Source organism: Perognathus longimembris, chromosome 11, assembly GCF_023159225.1.
Source record: "Perognathus longimembris pacificus isolate PPM17 chromosome 11, ASM2315922v1, whole genome shotgun sequence".
In the NCBI taxonomy this organism is placed as follows: Eukaryota; Metazoa; Chordata; class Mammalia; order Rodentia; family Heteromyidae; genus Perognathus; species Perognathus longimembris.
In genome coordinates this window covers 31482809-31496310 of record NC_063171.1, presented here as the reverse complement: position 1 = coordinate 31496310, position 13502 = coordinate 31482809, and the positions used below count along the sequence as shown (strand labels likewise).

General features: G+C 42.5%; 1 protein-coding gene across 3 annotated transcripts in view; it reads left to right on the top strand.

Annotated features, from left to right (window-relative positions):
• The first annotated feature begins 660 nt into the window (after positions 1-660).
• Positions 661-13502, top strand: part of Pou2f1 (POU class 2 homeobox 1) — a 147654-nt gene continuing 134812 nt past the window's right edge. For 2 of the 3 annotated variants that reach the window (XM_048357589.1, XM_048357583.1), the window contains exon 1: positions 661-746. In XM_048357589.1, coding sequence (XP_048213546.1) covers positions 686-746 — 61 coding nt within the window. In that variant the 5' untranslated portion in view covers positions 661-685. The remainder of the gene's footprint in view (positions 747-13502) is intronic. The other variant, XM_048357587.1, reaches the window with a different exon arrangement.

The window sequence follows — 13502 nt, the reverse complement described above, 5'->3', positions numbered from 1 at the left end:
CCCGTCGGGCCCCGACCCGCCCCTACCTGCCCACAGGGCCGGAAATTACCTAGCAGGGGAGCGGCCCCTCCATTGTGGCCACTGAGTCAACTGCTAGCAAGTCCCAAGTAAGTGCAAGAGGGCCTGGGACGCGGGTGTGGAGCGCTCGCGGGTGACCCGTGAGCCTCCACGCTTTTGGCCACTGGGGCCCCTGACCTTTAACAACACCAGCGAGGGAAGCCGAAGCAAAACGGGATTAAGTGAGGACTGTAAAAGGAACACCTCAAGCACTCCATAAACCACACTTTTATTTGGCTATGCTTCCGGAGCGAAGGAAAACGCATGCGCCTGTCGCAGATGAGCGCGTGGGGAAAGCCGCGCATGCGCCTTGCAGACGTGGAGAAGAAAAAAAACAACAAACACAAAACCCGAGAGAAAGCATGATTGGCAGGTTTAGGGCGCTCTAGTTGCTAAGAGGACGCCACGGCCCAGACGCGCGTGCGTAGAGCGCGAGGAGGGCGGAACTCTTTCACGCGGGGCACGGAGCGGGGGGGGCCGGCGGCGAGGAGCACCGGCCTCGCGCGCCCCCTGGCGCGCGCCCGGGGAGAGGAAGGAACGGGAGGGGGCGGGAGGAGGCGGGAGGGGGGAGGGGAGCGGGAGCGAGGGAGGGTTTATCGACCGGGCGATTTTGGTTAAAATATTCAAAATGGCGGACGGAGGAGCAGCGAGTCAAGATGAGAGTTCAGCCGCGGCGGCAGCAGCAGCAGGTAATCATTACAGCATTTTACATATTCATATTCATACTCAGCCCCGGCTCCCGCTGCCCCCCCCCGCGACTTAGCATAATTTATTAGTACTCAGGATTATTATAATTAACGGCGGGGAGATGGGGGGCCGGGAAGCACGGAGCCCCCGCCGGGCACCGAACGGAGGGGGAAAGAGGCTAGGAGCGACCCAGCGGAGGGGAAAGACCCGGGGCCAAGGGGGCTGCGGTCCGCCGCCCTCCTCCTGCCCCCGACCCACCCCGCCACCGGCTCGCCCGCCCGCCCGCCCGCAGACACCGGCCCTCCTCCTCCTCCGCCGCCGACCGCTGCCGCCTCCTCGCGCGGAGCCCGAATCCGAGCGGGTCCGCGGCTGGCGGCGGGGCCGGGGCACGGAGAGAGGACAATAAAGCCATTTTACATATTCATAGCTGCTGGGCCGGCGGGGCGCGGGCGGGCGGCGGGGACCGGCGGGCGCGAGTGGGGGGGGGGCGTGGAGGGGCCGGAGGTGGCGGCGAGCACAATGCCGGGCGGGCGGACCGCGGGGCCGGAGCGGACCCCGGCGGCCGGACACCCGCGCGTCTCCCCCGCGGGAGCGGACGCGGGGCTGGGCGGAAGGGGTGGGGGTGGCAGCCCGCCGCGGGGTGCGCCCGGGGAGCGCGTCCTGCCCGCGCCCGCCGCCGTGCGGGGGTCCGTGCGGGGCCGAGTCCGGGGGTCATGGCCCCGGCACCTCGGCCGCGCCCTGTTGGTGCCCGGGGCTGGCGGCCTGACCTGAGCCAGGCCTGTTCTCCTAAGTGGGTAGGGGCAGCGGCCGTGGGCGCCGCGAGGTGGCCTGGGGGCTGAGGGCACGGAGGGCCCGCGCTGGGGGTCCTCTGCTTCCCTCATGGGGGGGGGGGAGTGATTGGGTGGGAGGGACCCTTGGGGAAAGTTCCCCGGGGAAGGGACCGCTTGGGCTGTCCATGTGCCAGGGGCCATCGGTCAGCTGTCCCGTGGGTCTGGAAGAGCGATCCGGGAGAGGGGGGGTGCCAGTGTGGTCGGAGCCCCTTCCCCCTCACTCCACGCCGGGACCCGGTGGCCGGTCGGGGGGGGGCGGGGAGTGGGGTTCTGGCTCCGAGCGTCCCGAGGCCTTTGGAGAAGTCGGCCTTAAAAAGCTGCCCTCCTACCCCACACAGGCTGGCTGGCCTGACAAGTTGATCGCATTCTTGATTTCCTCTCTCCTGCGGGGAGTGGGTGATTAGGGACGGGGATCCCCTCCCTGGCTCGGTGGTGTTTTCTCGCTGCGTGCTGGGTCCACTCTCCACTCGCGCAGCGCAGCCTCTCTCATTTGAATAATGTCTAATTCGGGGAGGTTTATATTATTGAAATGGCCGCCTGGCTTTCCCCGCCTCTCATGTTTAGTAATTCAGACCTTTAATAACAGCCACTCACAGCCCAACGCCGTGTTTATATTTTACATTCGCCCCATGTGCTTTTGTGGTTCGATATGATTCTTTTTTTTTTTTTTTTCCCTTTCTCTTTTTTTCCTTGGCAATCTGCTGGGCTCTGAGATCAAACTCAGCCTGTGCTGGGAAGAGAAGACGGGAGCCAGGCCTTGGCTCCTCTGGTAGTTGCCTAGGCCTCCGGTTCTCTGCTGCTTGATTTATTTACTAATAACCAAAATGACTACCCCACCAACTGCCACTGTGCTTCTCTCTTTTCGTGGGCAAAACACACCCTCCTGGGGCCTTAACAACATTAGGACAGCTCCATCTCCACATAGGCCCTGTGGTGGTTGGTTTTCTCTTTAAAAAGACTTTATTATAGTTAGTTTTCAGTAATGTGGGGCCTAGGGAAAAATGGTTTTATTTCTTATTTTCAGAGGCTATGAAAACTATTTTTGTTTAATACACATAGATGACTTTGTTGTGGAGATAGATAGTCCCCCTGTCCCTGCACCCAAGTTAAATACTTTTGAGCTTTATAAAGGTCTGTGGTATTTGTGAAACAAAAAGCCCAGTAATTTTTTTTTCTTTCTAGGAGTTGTAGAGTAGCTAAGCATTTTAGAAATTCCAATTAACAATACTTTATTAATTTCCCAGCAGTGCACCCTTTCCAACCTCTGCATCCTAATTTTAAGTGAGGTTGACATTTATTTTGTTAGATCTCTGTCCTAGACTTGCTTATTTTAATGGTAACACTACAGAAAACAGAAATGAGGTTATGTTTTCTTTGAGCATTTGTGTCATGGTTAAATGAGTGAAAATAGAAGAATAAAACACAGGCATTGTCTCTACACTCATCTTGGAACTTACTCTCCTAGCACACCCGCCCTGCTGCTTAAGTTGTCAGAATTGATTTTATGTTTTATCTAGACTTAGGACAGTTGGCCTGTGAAAGGCAGATTAACTTTTACTGTTTAGAGGAAACAATGTCGATTTTTGATCTCTGTGGACAAAGTTTTCTTTTAAGATTTCTTACATTGTGTAGTTGTAGTTAGCCTTTTAAAAATGTTGCTTCTTGAGGGATGTATTTGAGGAGTCATGTTTAACACATTAATTTTGAACCGTTGAAATTATATTAAGCTACTTTATGGTGAACAACTAGCAACATATTTTGTGGCTAGCTACTTATGAAAGAAATATTAATCCTTTTAATTTGTAACAAATCTAGATTTAATACACTAAAAGCAAGGTAATTAAAATAACTAGTTGTCGATGTATTTTTCCCCACCTTTTCATTCAGGAAATGGGGGGGGGGGCTGTTTCAAGAGAATGTTTAGGTGCTGCACTGCTTCAGACTGTTTCAGAGACTGCAGCATGAGGTCGGATGGACAAAAGGCAGTAATATGATTTCATGCCTTAAATAGCATATGTTTTTGCACCCAATTCCCAATGTGGTCAAACTGATGATGTCATTGCATAGAGGACAAGGTGCAGTTAATTTGATTTATTATCCTGAGGTGAAGTGTAGTAATGAAGCCTTCTCATAGGGAAACCATTTATCTGGGGACAATTTCCTTTATAGCTGCAATTTAACCACTATTGAGGCTGGAGATATTTTATTCAGGGTGATAAAATGCATTTTAACCAAATTTCAAATAACAAACCAGATTTCATTATTATGGTTTTTGTAATGAAGAAAAATGATAAGTATTGTTACCTGGCTTTAATGTATTGGTTGCTTTTCCATGCTGTAGTAAGAATTTGATTTTCTCCAATTTCAAATGAAATTTGGTTTTCAAATGAGAATAATCAGACATGATCCATGTCTATAATAAGCGTATACATGCTTATTTTACATAGATTTATTATAATCTCCCAAACACTTCTAAGAAGCTACTTAACTTAATCTGCCCAGGATTATGGTGAGACCATTTGGTTTAGAACCTTTTATTTTTGAGACAGGTCTCACTATTCAGCCCAGGTTAGACTTGAACTCATAATCTGCCTGCTTTTGCCTCCCTAGTCCAAGGATTACAGTCATGCTTTTGTGTCTATTTTAATGAATACAACTGAAATGAAGAAAATACAACAGTATATTCTTGTAGGTTGAAATTATAGTGTTTAAAATAAGGTACACTAATTATAGGAAACTAGGTGCTCTGCAAATCATTTAAAAAATTCATAATTCTTTTTGGATTTTATGCATTTTGTTTTGATTAGTAATTTAATTTTTTTCCCTATTGGCAAAAGAGAGATTTGACTTATACTTTTTGACATATTAGTTGATTTTTTCCCCTGGGCATTTCTCATCAATTTTTTAAGTAGTTTTTTTTTTTTTTTTTATAAGGTAATGGTTAAATTGCTCACTGTTGTGAGAGAATTGCTATGCTTTATCTGTGAGCAAAGTTTGGTAGAGAATTTTAGGTTGCTTTTGAGTTCTTAAGCTTAAAATCTGCCTATGTTCTTTTGTGTCTGTCGGGCAACTTTCCATAAATTTCTAGAAAATCAAATTTCTAGAAAATCCATTATCATGTCTTTCTTAACTTCTCCCCTTCCCTACCTAGTTAACTATGATGGAACTGTAAAATAAGAGCTTGAACATACATGTGACAGCTGACCAAATGTTGTTAGTTTTGGCAGGACTGTTCTGCTACCAAGCCATTACTGTAAAAGTAATTTTAGCTGCTTCTCTCAAATTAACTTCTAATTGTTTTCATTTTGTTATGGTAAAATAGCCGGTTATAAAGACAAAATCAAGCAGTGACTATTATGTAATTTTAAGCAGTGTTCTGCTGTATTTTTAATTTACTATTCAGTGTACCAGTAGGTAGAAAACAGCAGTAAAAATAAAATATACTTCACTGTTGCCCAGGTTGAACTAATTGTTAATCTGTCTGGTCAGTGGATTTTGGAATTAAGTTTAGGAATCAGAATATCTAATCGCTCCATGTCACCAAATATATTTAATAGAGCTTTGGGTATCTTAGGCAGGTGGTTATAAAATGAGAGAACTGGATGTTTCAGGGTTACCTTTCACAAATGTTTTCCATTAAAAAGGAAATATTTTAAGTTTCTTGAATCTGTATTGCTTGATTTCTATACCAGGGCTGAACTCTGGGCCAAGCCATCTGTTGGCTTTCTTCCTCATAGGCTGAGCTTGACCATTTGAACCACACTTTTATCCTGGCTTTGTGCTTACTGTTTTGTTTCTTTTTTTTTTTTTTTTTTTTTTTGGCCAGTCCTGGGGCTTGGACTCGGGGCCTGAGTACTGTCCCTGGCTTCTTTTTGCTCAAGGCTAGCACTCTGCCACTTGAGCCACAGCACCACTTCTGGCCATTTTCTGTATATGTGATGTTAGGGAATCGAGCCCAGGGCTTCATGTATACAAGGCAAGCCATATCCCCAGCCCCACTATTTTGTTCCTAGTGTTAAAAACCCACTCATTATGTGCCTTTACCTATAATCCTAGCTACTCTGGAGGCTGAGATCTGAGGATCAGTGTTAGAAGCCAGCCTTAGCTGGAAAGTCTATAAGACTTTTACCTCCAATAAACTACTCAGAAAAAGCTGGAAATGATACCATGCATCAAGTGGTAGAGCTCTAGCTTTGAGCAAAAGAAGCCCAGAGACAGGGCCTAGGCCTTGAATTCAAGCCCAGAACTGGCAAAAAAAAAACACAAAAAATTAAACCACTGTCTTAATCTTTTTATTTTAGCACTTCTGAAAACAATGTTAGGCAGCTGCCATCAGTTTGCTTTGATACATCACTATTGATTGAACTACAGAGTTTTTCCCCACATGTCCATTTATTAATATTAAACAAGAACTCCATGACAATTTAATACAATATTTATTAGCGATTAGTGTTGAAAATTGTTCCCCTCTACATACAAAAATACAGTTTTGAACATCATGAAATCAAGACAAGTACAATGAAAAGTTGGTCCTTCAAAGGAAAAGAGGAAGATTGAGAGCACTATGCAGCCTTGTCTGCTGTCAGGGAAGACAACAGTGATCAATAGGATCAAACACTTTGGGGGCCCCCAAACCACTCCAAGTACAGGGTCAGATCTGAGAACCAGGCTGGAGCTGGGGAGACTTCTACCCCATAGCATCCAAAGATGTCTGAGAGTCCAGAAGGGGAGCCCTGTCCTGCCAACCACATAAATCATGAACTACAGACTTGTGATGATAGGTAAGGTGATTTCATTTAGAACTATTCAAGTATTGTTTAGAAAGTAGAACAAGGCTGGGAATATGGCCTAGTGGCAAGAGTGCTTCCCTTGTATACATGAAGCCCTGAGTTCCATTCCCCAGCACCACATATATAGAAAACGGCCACAAGTGGCGCTGTGGCTCAAGTGGCAGAGTGCAGGCCCTGAATCCAAGGCCCAGGACTGGCAAAAATGAAAAAGAAAGTAGAACAAGTTGCCCACAAAACATGTCCCTTTGTGTCACCCATGTTCTTGTTTCTAGCGTTTTCATAAATGCTAAATTCCTGAGCAAACATAGCTATTACTATTTCTAAAAGGAAATCTAATATTAAGCATTAGGGCTGAAGGTTGTGGATTTGATTCAGTGACACATGTACTTTATTCTTTATCCTTCCTGAGTTAATCTCCCCTAACCCCACCCCCCCCACACCCCCTTTTTTTTTGTTCCAGTCTTGGGGCTTTAATTGTGGGCCTGGGTGCTGTCCCTCAGCTTTTTTTGCTCAAGGTTAGTGTTCTACCACTTGAATCACAGCCCCACTTCCAGCTTTCTTTGGTTAATTGGAGAGGAGCGTCTCAAGGACTTTCCTTCTGTCTGGCTTCAAACTGTGATCCTTAGACCTCAGCCTCCTAAACAGCTATGATTCTAGGATTACAAGTGTTAGTCACTAGTAACCTGGTTATTCCCCACCCCCTTTTAACATACACTTTGTAGGAATGTAGCTCATGCTGGCCTTGAAATCTAGTCTCCTCTGGTGCTAGAACTTACAGGCATGTGCCACTGCCCCACATGTTTAAAGCAAATTTTTTAAAACATAGTATAGTTCTCCTATCCATCCTTCTCCCTCTGTGTCTCCCTCTTCCTCGGTCTCTCTCTCTCCCCCTCCTCCTCTCTCTCCCTCCCCCTCCTCCTGTCTCTCCCTCCCCCTCTCCTGTCTCTCTCTCCCTCTCCTCTTCTTTGCCACTCCTGGGGCCTGAACTTAGCCTGGGCACTATTCCTGAGCTTCTTTTGCTCAAGGCTAGCACTTGAACCACAGTGGTATTTCCAGCCTTTTCTGTTTGTGTGGTATTGGAGGATTGAACCAAGGCTTCATGCATGCTCGGCAAGCACTCTACTACTAAGCCACATTCCCAGCCCTCATGTATCTTTTGGCGAGCATTTCTGATGAAATTTTTATTTTGTAAGTAAAGATAATTGTTAACTAGATTTTTAAATAGCTTTATTTTGTACTGAAATATTTTTTACTGTCCTATATTGATGAAAGTTTACTCTTTCATTGGTAATGCAAGAGCAGCAAAAACAGCATGAGCCATTGACTGACTGATTTACTAATCCATATACAGTGAGTTTAGAATTTGGAATATAAGTTATCCTACATTTCAGAGCATCTCACTTGAAACTCTTCACATATAATGCATAGAGAACTTTTACTAATTAAATTTTACCAATTAAGACACACTCAATTCTAATTTATTTAGCATTGGTAGGATAATGTCTTTAACATTTAAAAAAAATTTCTTCATTTCTTTAGGCTTGCCTCAATTTTGATGAGATTGATAAGTGAGCAAAAGAAGAATCAGCAAAGGAAAAGAATCAGCAAAAGAAAAATCAGCAAGGTTTATCAGATTCTCTTTTGAATTACTGAACTGGAAATGGAAAATTTAGAGAAAATACATATCCGTAACTTAATTGCTAAGGGTATGTATTTTCTCTGTGAAAAGCACAATGCGGGTAGTAAGTTTTCTTAGCTGGCAATACTAAAGCTCATAGGATGTACAATTTTAATTTTAATTTGTTACAATTTTAATTTTCTGTAACCTTATTGGTTTTTATGTTGGAATCAAATATGAAATTAGATTAGTAAGATAATAAAAATCAATAAAATTTATGGCAGTTTTTTTTAGTAAGAATTCTCTGCAATAGGAAATCTAAATAGGAAATACTAGGACTATATGTACATATATATACTTCTATGTAAGACTCATTTGTATTCTAACGTGTTTACCTTAAGTAATAGAGTTGTACTGATGATGGGTTTAAGTGACCTAAGTGTTTTCTCTTTCCTTTGGGGGATTTTTTAAAAAGTACATTTACTTTCATGGGCTGCTTATTGAATAAAATCCTTTTGTTTTCTGATTCATACTGCAGTAAGCAAGATATTCTCAGTCTTTAGAAATAATTATCTTAACACTTCTCCCCTCCCCCAGCTTTCTTCTCCAGTACTGGGGCTTGAACTCAGAACCTTGTCTTCTTATTTAGGTTTGAATCATACCTCCACTTTGAACATTTTGTTGGTTAATTGGAAATGGAAGTGTGGCTGGTTTTGCATCTCAATTCTCAGCTCCTTGAGTAGCTGAAATTGCAAAAGTAAGCCACCAGCCCTCAGCTCTTAACATTTCTTAAGTTTATAAAAATATCTGCCAGTTGTCATTGAGATAACAGGGACTTACAATAATGCTGCAAGCTGTGGTTGGTAAATTTAACAAAGCAGAATTTAAAAGCAACAAATATAATTACATATTAAAATAGATAACAGATAATGAAGGATCAAGAAGAGATCAGGGTATGTCCTAGTTTGAATTATCCAAAGCATTCCACAATGTTATAGCTGGAAGGTAATTTAGATACAATCTATCCTAACTAAAGCTTTTGCTTCAAGGGGAGAAAATATTTTCACAGGGTTTAATGACTTTGCCTACAGCCACTTAACTGTTATGTAATGGGTAGGAACACAAGACTTTTTGTCTTTTTTTTTTGGCCTTAAAGTCTTTTTGTGGTGCCAGAGATCTAACTTAAACCTAATGCATGCTAAACTTGATCTACTGCTAAGCTGTGTATGCCCTCATGCCATGCCCTAGACTTGTCCTTTTCGCCTTCCTCCTACTTTACCTTTCTCGTCTCTCTACCACATTGCTGCCAGAGTAGGTTTTGTGTATATGAGATTTTAAGCTGATCTTTAAAGGGGGGGCGGGGGAAGGAAAAGAAAAAAATTAAGAATGGAAAGACCGGGGAGGTCACTTCAGGGGAAGTTGAGTTCAGTATTGTGCTGGATAGTTGAGGAATGAAGTGGTATTTGTTCTCTGCCATTTGTTCTCTGCAAAGAAGCCATTGGAAGTTTTTCAAACTGTGGAATGATATGATTAAAAATGATGTTTTAGGATTCATGTGGTCATGTGCAGTATAGTTGAGATAGGGAGAATGGATTAATAAAAGTCAGTCAGTATATAGGGGCTGGGGATATGGCCTAGTGGCAAGAGTGCCTGCCTCATATACATGAGGCCTTGGGTTCGATTCCCTAGTGCCACATATACAGAAAACGGCCAGAAGTGGCGCTGTGGCTCAAGTGGCAGAGTGCGAGCCTTGAGCAAAAAGAAGCCAGGGACAGTGCTCAGGCCCTGAGTTCAAGGCCCAGGACTGGCCAAAAAAAAAAAAAAGTCAGTATATAGAATTTGAGGTACTTGTATTTGGCCTAAAGGCTAATTGCTGTGACCAGAGATATAAACACAAATAAAACAATTACCTGATTGCAAAGAGGCTTTTAGTCTAATAACAATGTAATGACCTAGGTAATCAGTTCATGATACAGCTTTTGAGGGTATTTTCCAGTTACACAGAAGGAAGACCATTAGGAGAATTTCTTGCTCCATTTTTACAGCAGAAACTTGTGCTTGTGACCACTGGGTTTGTTTTTAGTTTGTGGACACAGATTTGTCTAGTTGATTTAGTTATCTTTCCAAATCAAATACAATGTTTATGTACTTTACCAACTGGAAAGGAAGCAAAAATACATAGGCAGTTATGGCATGCAATTTTCTTATCCTCATTCCAGTTCCTTTTTCTGCCCTTACATTTGTGTTTTTTTTTTTTATTGCTTCCATCTTGAAAGTGTTGCTATTCTGTGTTTTATGTGGGTTCCTTTACTTTCTTTATGGAGCGAAGCAGGTATAAATAAAATTACCATAATCATGGTATAATGATAACGTGTATTTTTATAGTGTCTTAAATTTTTTTAGCAGCATTCTCATTACTTAAGACTTTACAGGCAAGTATTATTATACCCATTTTATAGTTGAGGAAAATAAAGGTCAGATTAAGTGATTTTTCCCAAGGTCATGTGTTATTTAATAAGCACAAAGTGTGTTGGATATAGAAGGACTTCAAGGTTAGTTGTTGCTTAGGCTGTGTGTTGATAAGTAGAGGAAGGCAGGCTGGGTGTTCAGCAGCCAACCAAAGGTAATATTATGGTTTTGCATTTGTATTAGTCCAGAGAAGAGCAGTGCAACAAAGAGATAGATGTAGTGAAGTTGGGAGAGGAAGGGAGCTACTTGGGGAACAAGGCAAGAACTGAATTTTAAACAAGTTTGAGACACTATTGAATGGCCCTTATTAGTTTAAGTTCCTTGTGAAAATTGAATTTTTTTTTAGTGAATTATATGTATGATAAATAAATGAACACTAGAGTTGATATATGTTTGTGTTTATGAGTGTGTGAACACAAAATTCTAGACATCTCAATTTGGCTTTGCCACTGACTTCTATGGTTATTTCTGTCAACAGTAAGATCGTGATAACACCAGTGGTTAGAGGGATTCTGTGAGGAACAACAAATTGATAGAAGAATCTGTGGCCTGTTTTTTCTTACAGGAGCACATGACTATAAACTCAGCGATTTTATTACTTGTGCTACTGTAGAGAAGTGTTGGTGGCTGCTGGATTCCTCCCTTGTTGAAGATTGTGCGTTTGTTGTGTAGCCAGCACTGACAAAGGAGGCTGCAGTGGGAAGTAGTCCTTGCTTTTTGAAGCAAATACTAACATGTCTTTGATTTCAGAACTTTCTATTATCTATCCTTCACCTCTGCCCTTGCATTCTTATCTTTTGTACTTCCTTAGAGTGTGCTCAGTGATTCTACCACAAATAGAACATTTCTTTTATCAGCTTTTAATTTTTAGAAAAGTCTCTGGGTGCTCATGCCTGTAATCCTAGCTCCTCGGGAAGCTGAGATCTGAGGATTATGGTTTGAAGCCAGCCTGGGCAGGGAAGTTTTTGTGAGTCTTATCTACAGCTAACTCATCCCTCCTTCCCACTTGCCCCGAAAAGCTGGAAGTAGAGTTGTGGCTAAAGTGGTAGAGCCCCAGCCTTGAGCACAAAAGCTCAGGGAAATGCCAGGACTGAGTTCAAGCCCCAGGGCTAGCATGTGTGCATACACACACACAGTCTCCCAAAAGTTGAAAAGCTTTTGAAGGGTGGAAGTAGATACACACACACACACACACACACACACACACACACACACACATTCTCTCTCCCTCCCCCCTCTTCCCCCCCCCCCCGAAAAAAAAAGTTAAAAACCTTTGGAAGGGTGAGAGTAGTGGTTGTGTACACACACACACACACACACACACAGCCTCTCAAAAGTTGAAAACCTTTAGAAGGGAGTAGCTATATTTTATCTTGAGACTTTCCTGGATTCCAATCCCACTTTGATATAGGATCTGAAAATGAACCTCTGTTTTGTTTGGTCAAGTCATAGAGTTTGAGATTTTTTGGAAACCTGTACAACACTGTTCCCTGCTGTTAGAAGTGGTTCGGAGTGTTAGGGTGTCATATAGGAATAAAGATACCAACTGGAAAGGAACAAGACAAAGTTTACTTCTGCAGAAGGGTACATCAGCTAAAGATCTGGCAAGCAATCACCCAGATCTGGCAGGCCCTGCTCCTCTGGTCTGATTGGCTGAGCTCAGGTTCACACTATGCAGAAGAATGTAGCTTAATTAACAGGATGTAACTAAAATTCAAGGAGTTTCTAACAGGATGTCTTAAAGTACAGTAGGAAGAACATGTAACTAAAATATAATCAATGAGGGCCAAGCTGCTTGGCCAAAGCAGGAACTTTATAGAGAAACAATGCTCACAACATGGACACAAAGGAAGCAATCTACATAGAAAAGCTGCTTTTCTCACACTGCCTTGGCACACTGGTGCAAAGGAGTATGTGAAGAGGTCTGGGAGTTGAGAAATCTGGAATCTATATAATAAATTAGCTTTCTAATTTTAGGAGGTTGTTACTTCACTTGATTTGTTTAAATCCTTGAATTTTTAAATTAAGAGGAATTTCACACTTCTCCCAATACTGAGGATGGAACACAGAGCCTTACATGATTTACACCCCCAATTTTCACACCTTTAAAATCCTGGGTTCTTACTTAAAGATAAAAATGGAGCTCTTCTGATCTGATCTTAATGGGATCTAGAAGCAGGGAAGGCATCTTCTTCCTGTTTTGTACAGTATTTGTGGGGCCAGCCGCTGCATCCTTAGTACTCATGCAGAGTCTAAAATCTTTCACATCCATGTTTATTTTAAGGGACCTATCCATTCATATTCTGTCTCCACAAATAGTCTTTGTTTTTAAGCCTGAGCTCCTGTGCTACAGATTCTGAATTTAGTACTTAATTTATGTTCCTTGAGCTAATTCAGCACCTCATTATGGGCAGTCATAGTTCTTCCCCTATTATATAAGTCTTTTTTCCTTTTATATGAGCCTTGAGGACAGGAACATACTACTAATAGGGACAGAGTAGGCATTTAGCAAATAATGCTTGATTAATTTAGTGGTTCTCATTGTTTGTTGGGATTTGAGTCACTCATGGAACTTCTGCATGAGAAGGTACAAGCCTTAACTGGCTTCTGATATTGTAGAAGTCTGAAAAATCCATATTTTACATAATCTTGCAGCTGATTCTTAGCATTAAATAATTACTTGTTGCATCTCAAGATTATTTATTGCTTAGAATACTCCCCAACATGGTTCTCAGTTATTGTACAGGAAAGACTGGCTAGAGAGGTAGCTCAATGAGAGAGTACTTGCTTCACATGCACAGGCTCTTGGTTTGATCTCTAGTACACATATAATAATACTAACAAAAGACTCCATAATGGAAACACAGACTGAGAATTAGGGAAGCTAGTTTCCTTGTTCTAAGTATTATCTAGCTATTGGATCTTCATTCAACAAATCACTTAACTTCTCTGACCTATAGAAAATTGTTGAGTCAGAAAAACTTTTCATACTTAAAAAAAAAATGTAGAGCCGGGTGCCAGTGGCTCATGCCTATAATAAACCTAGCTACT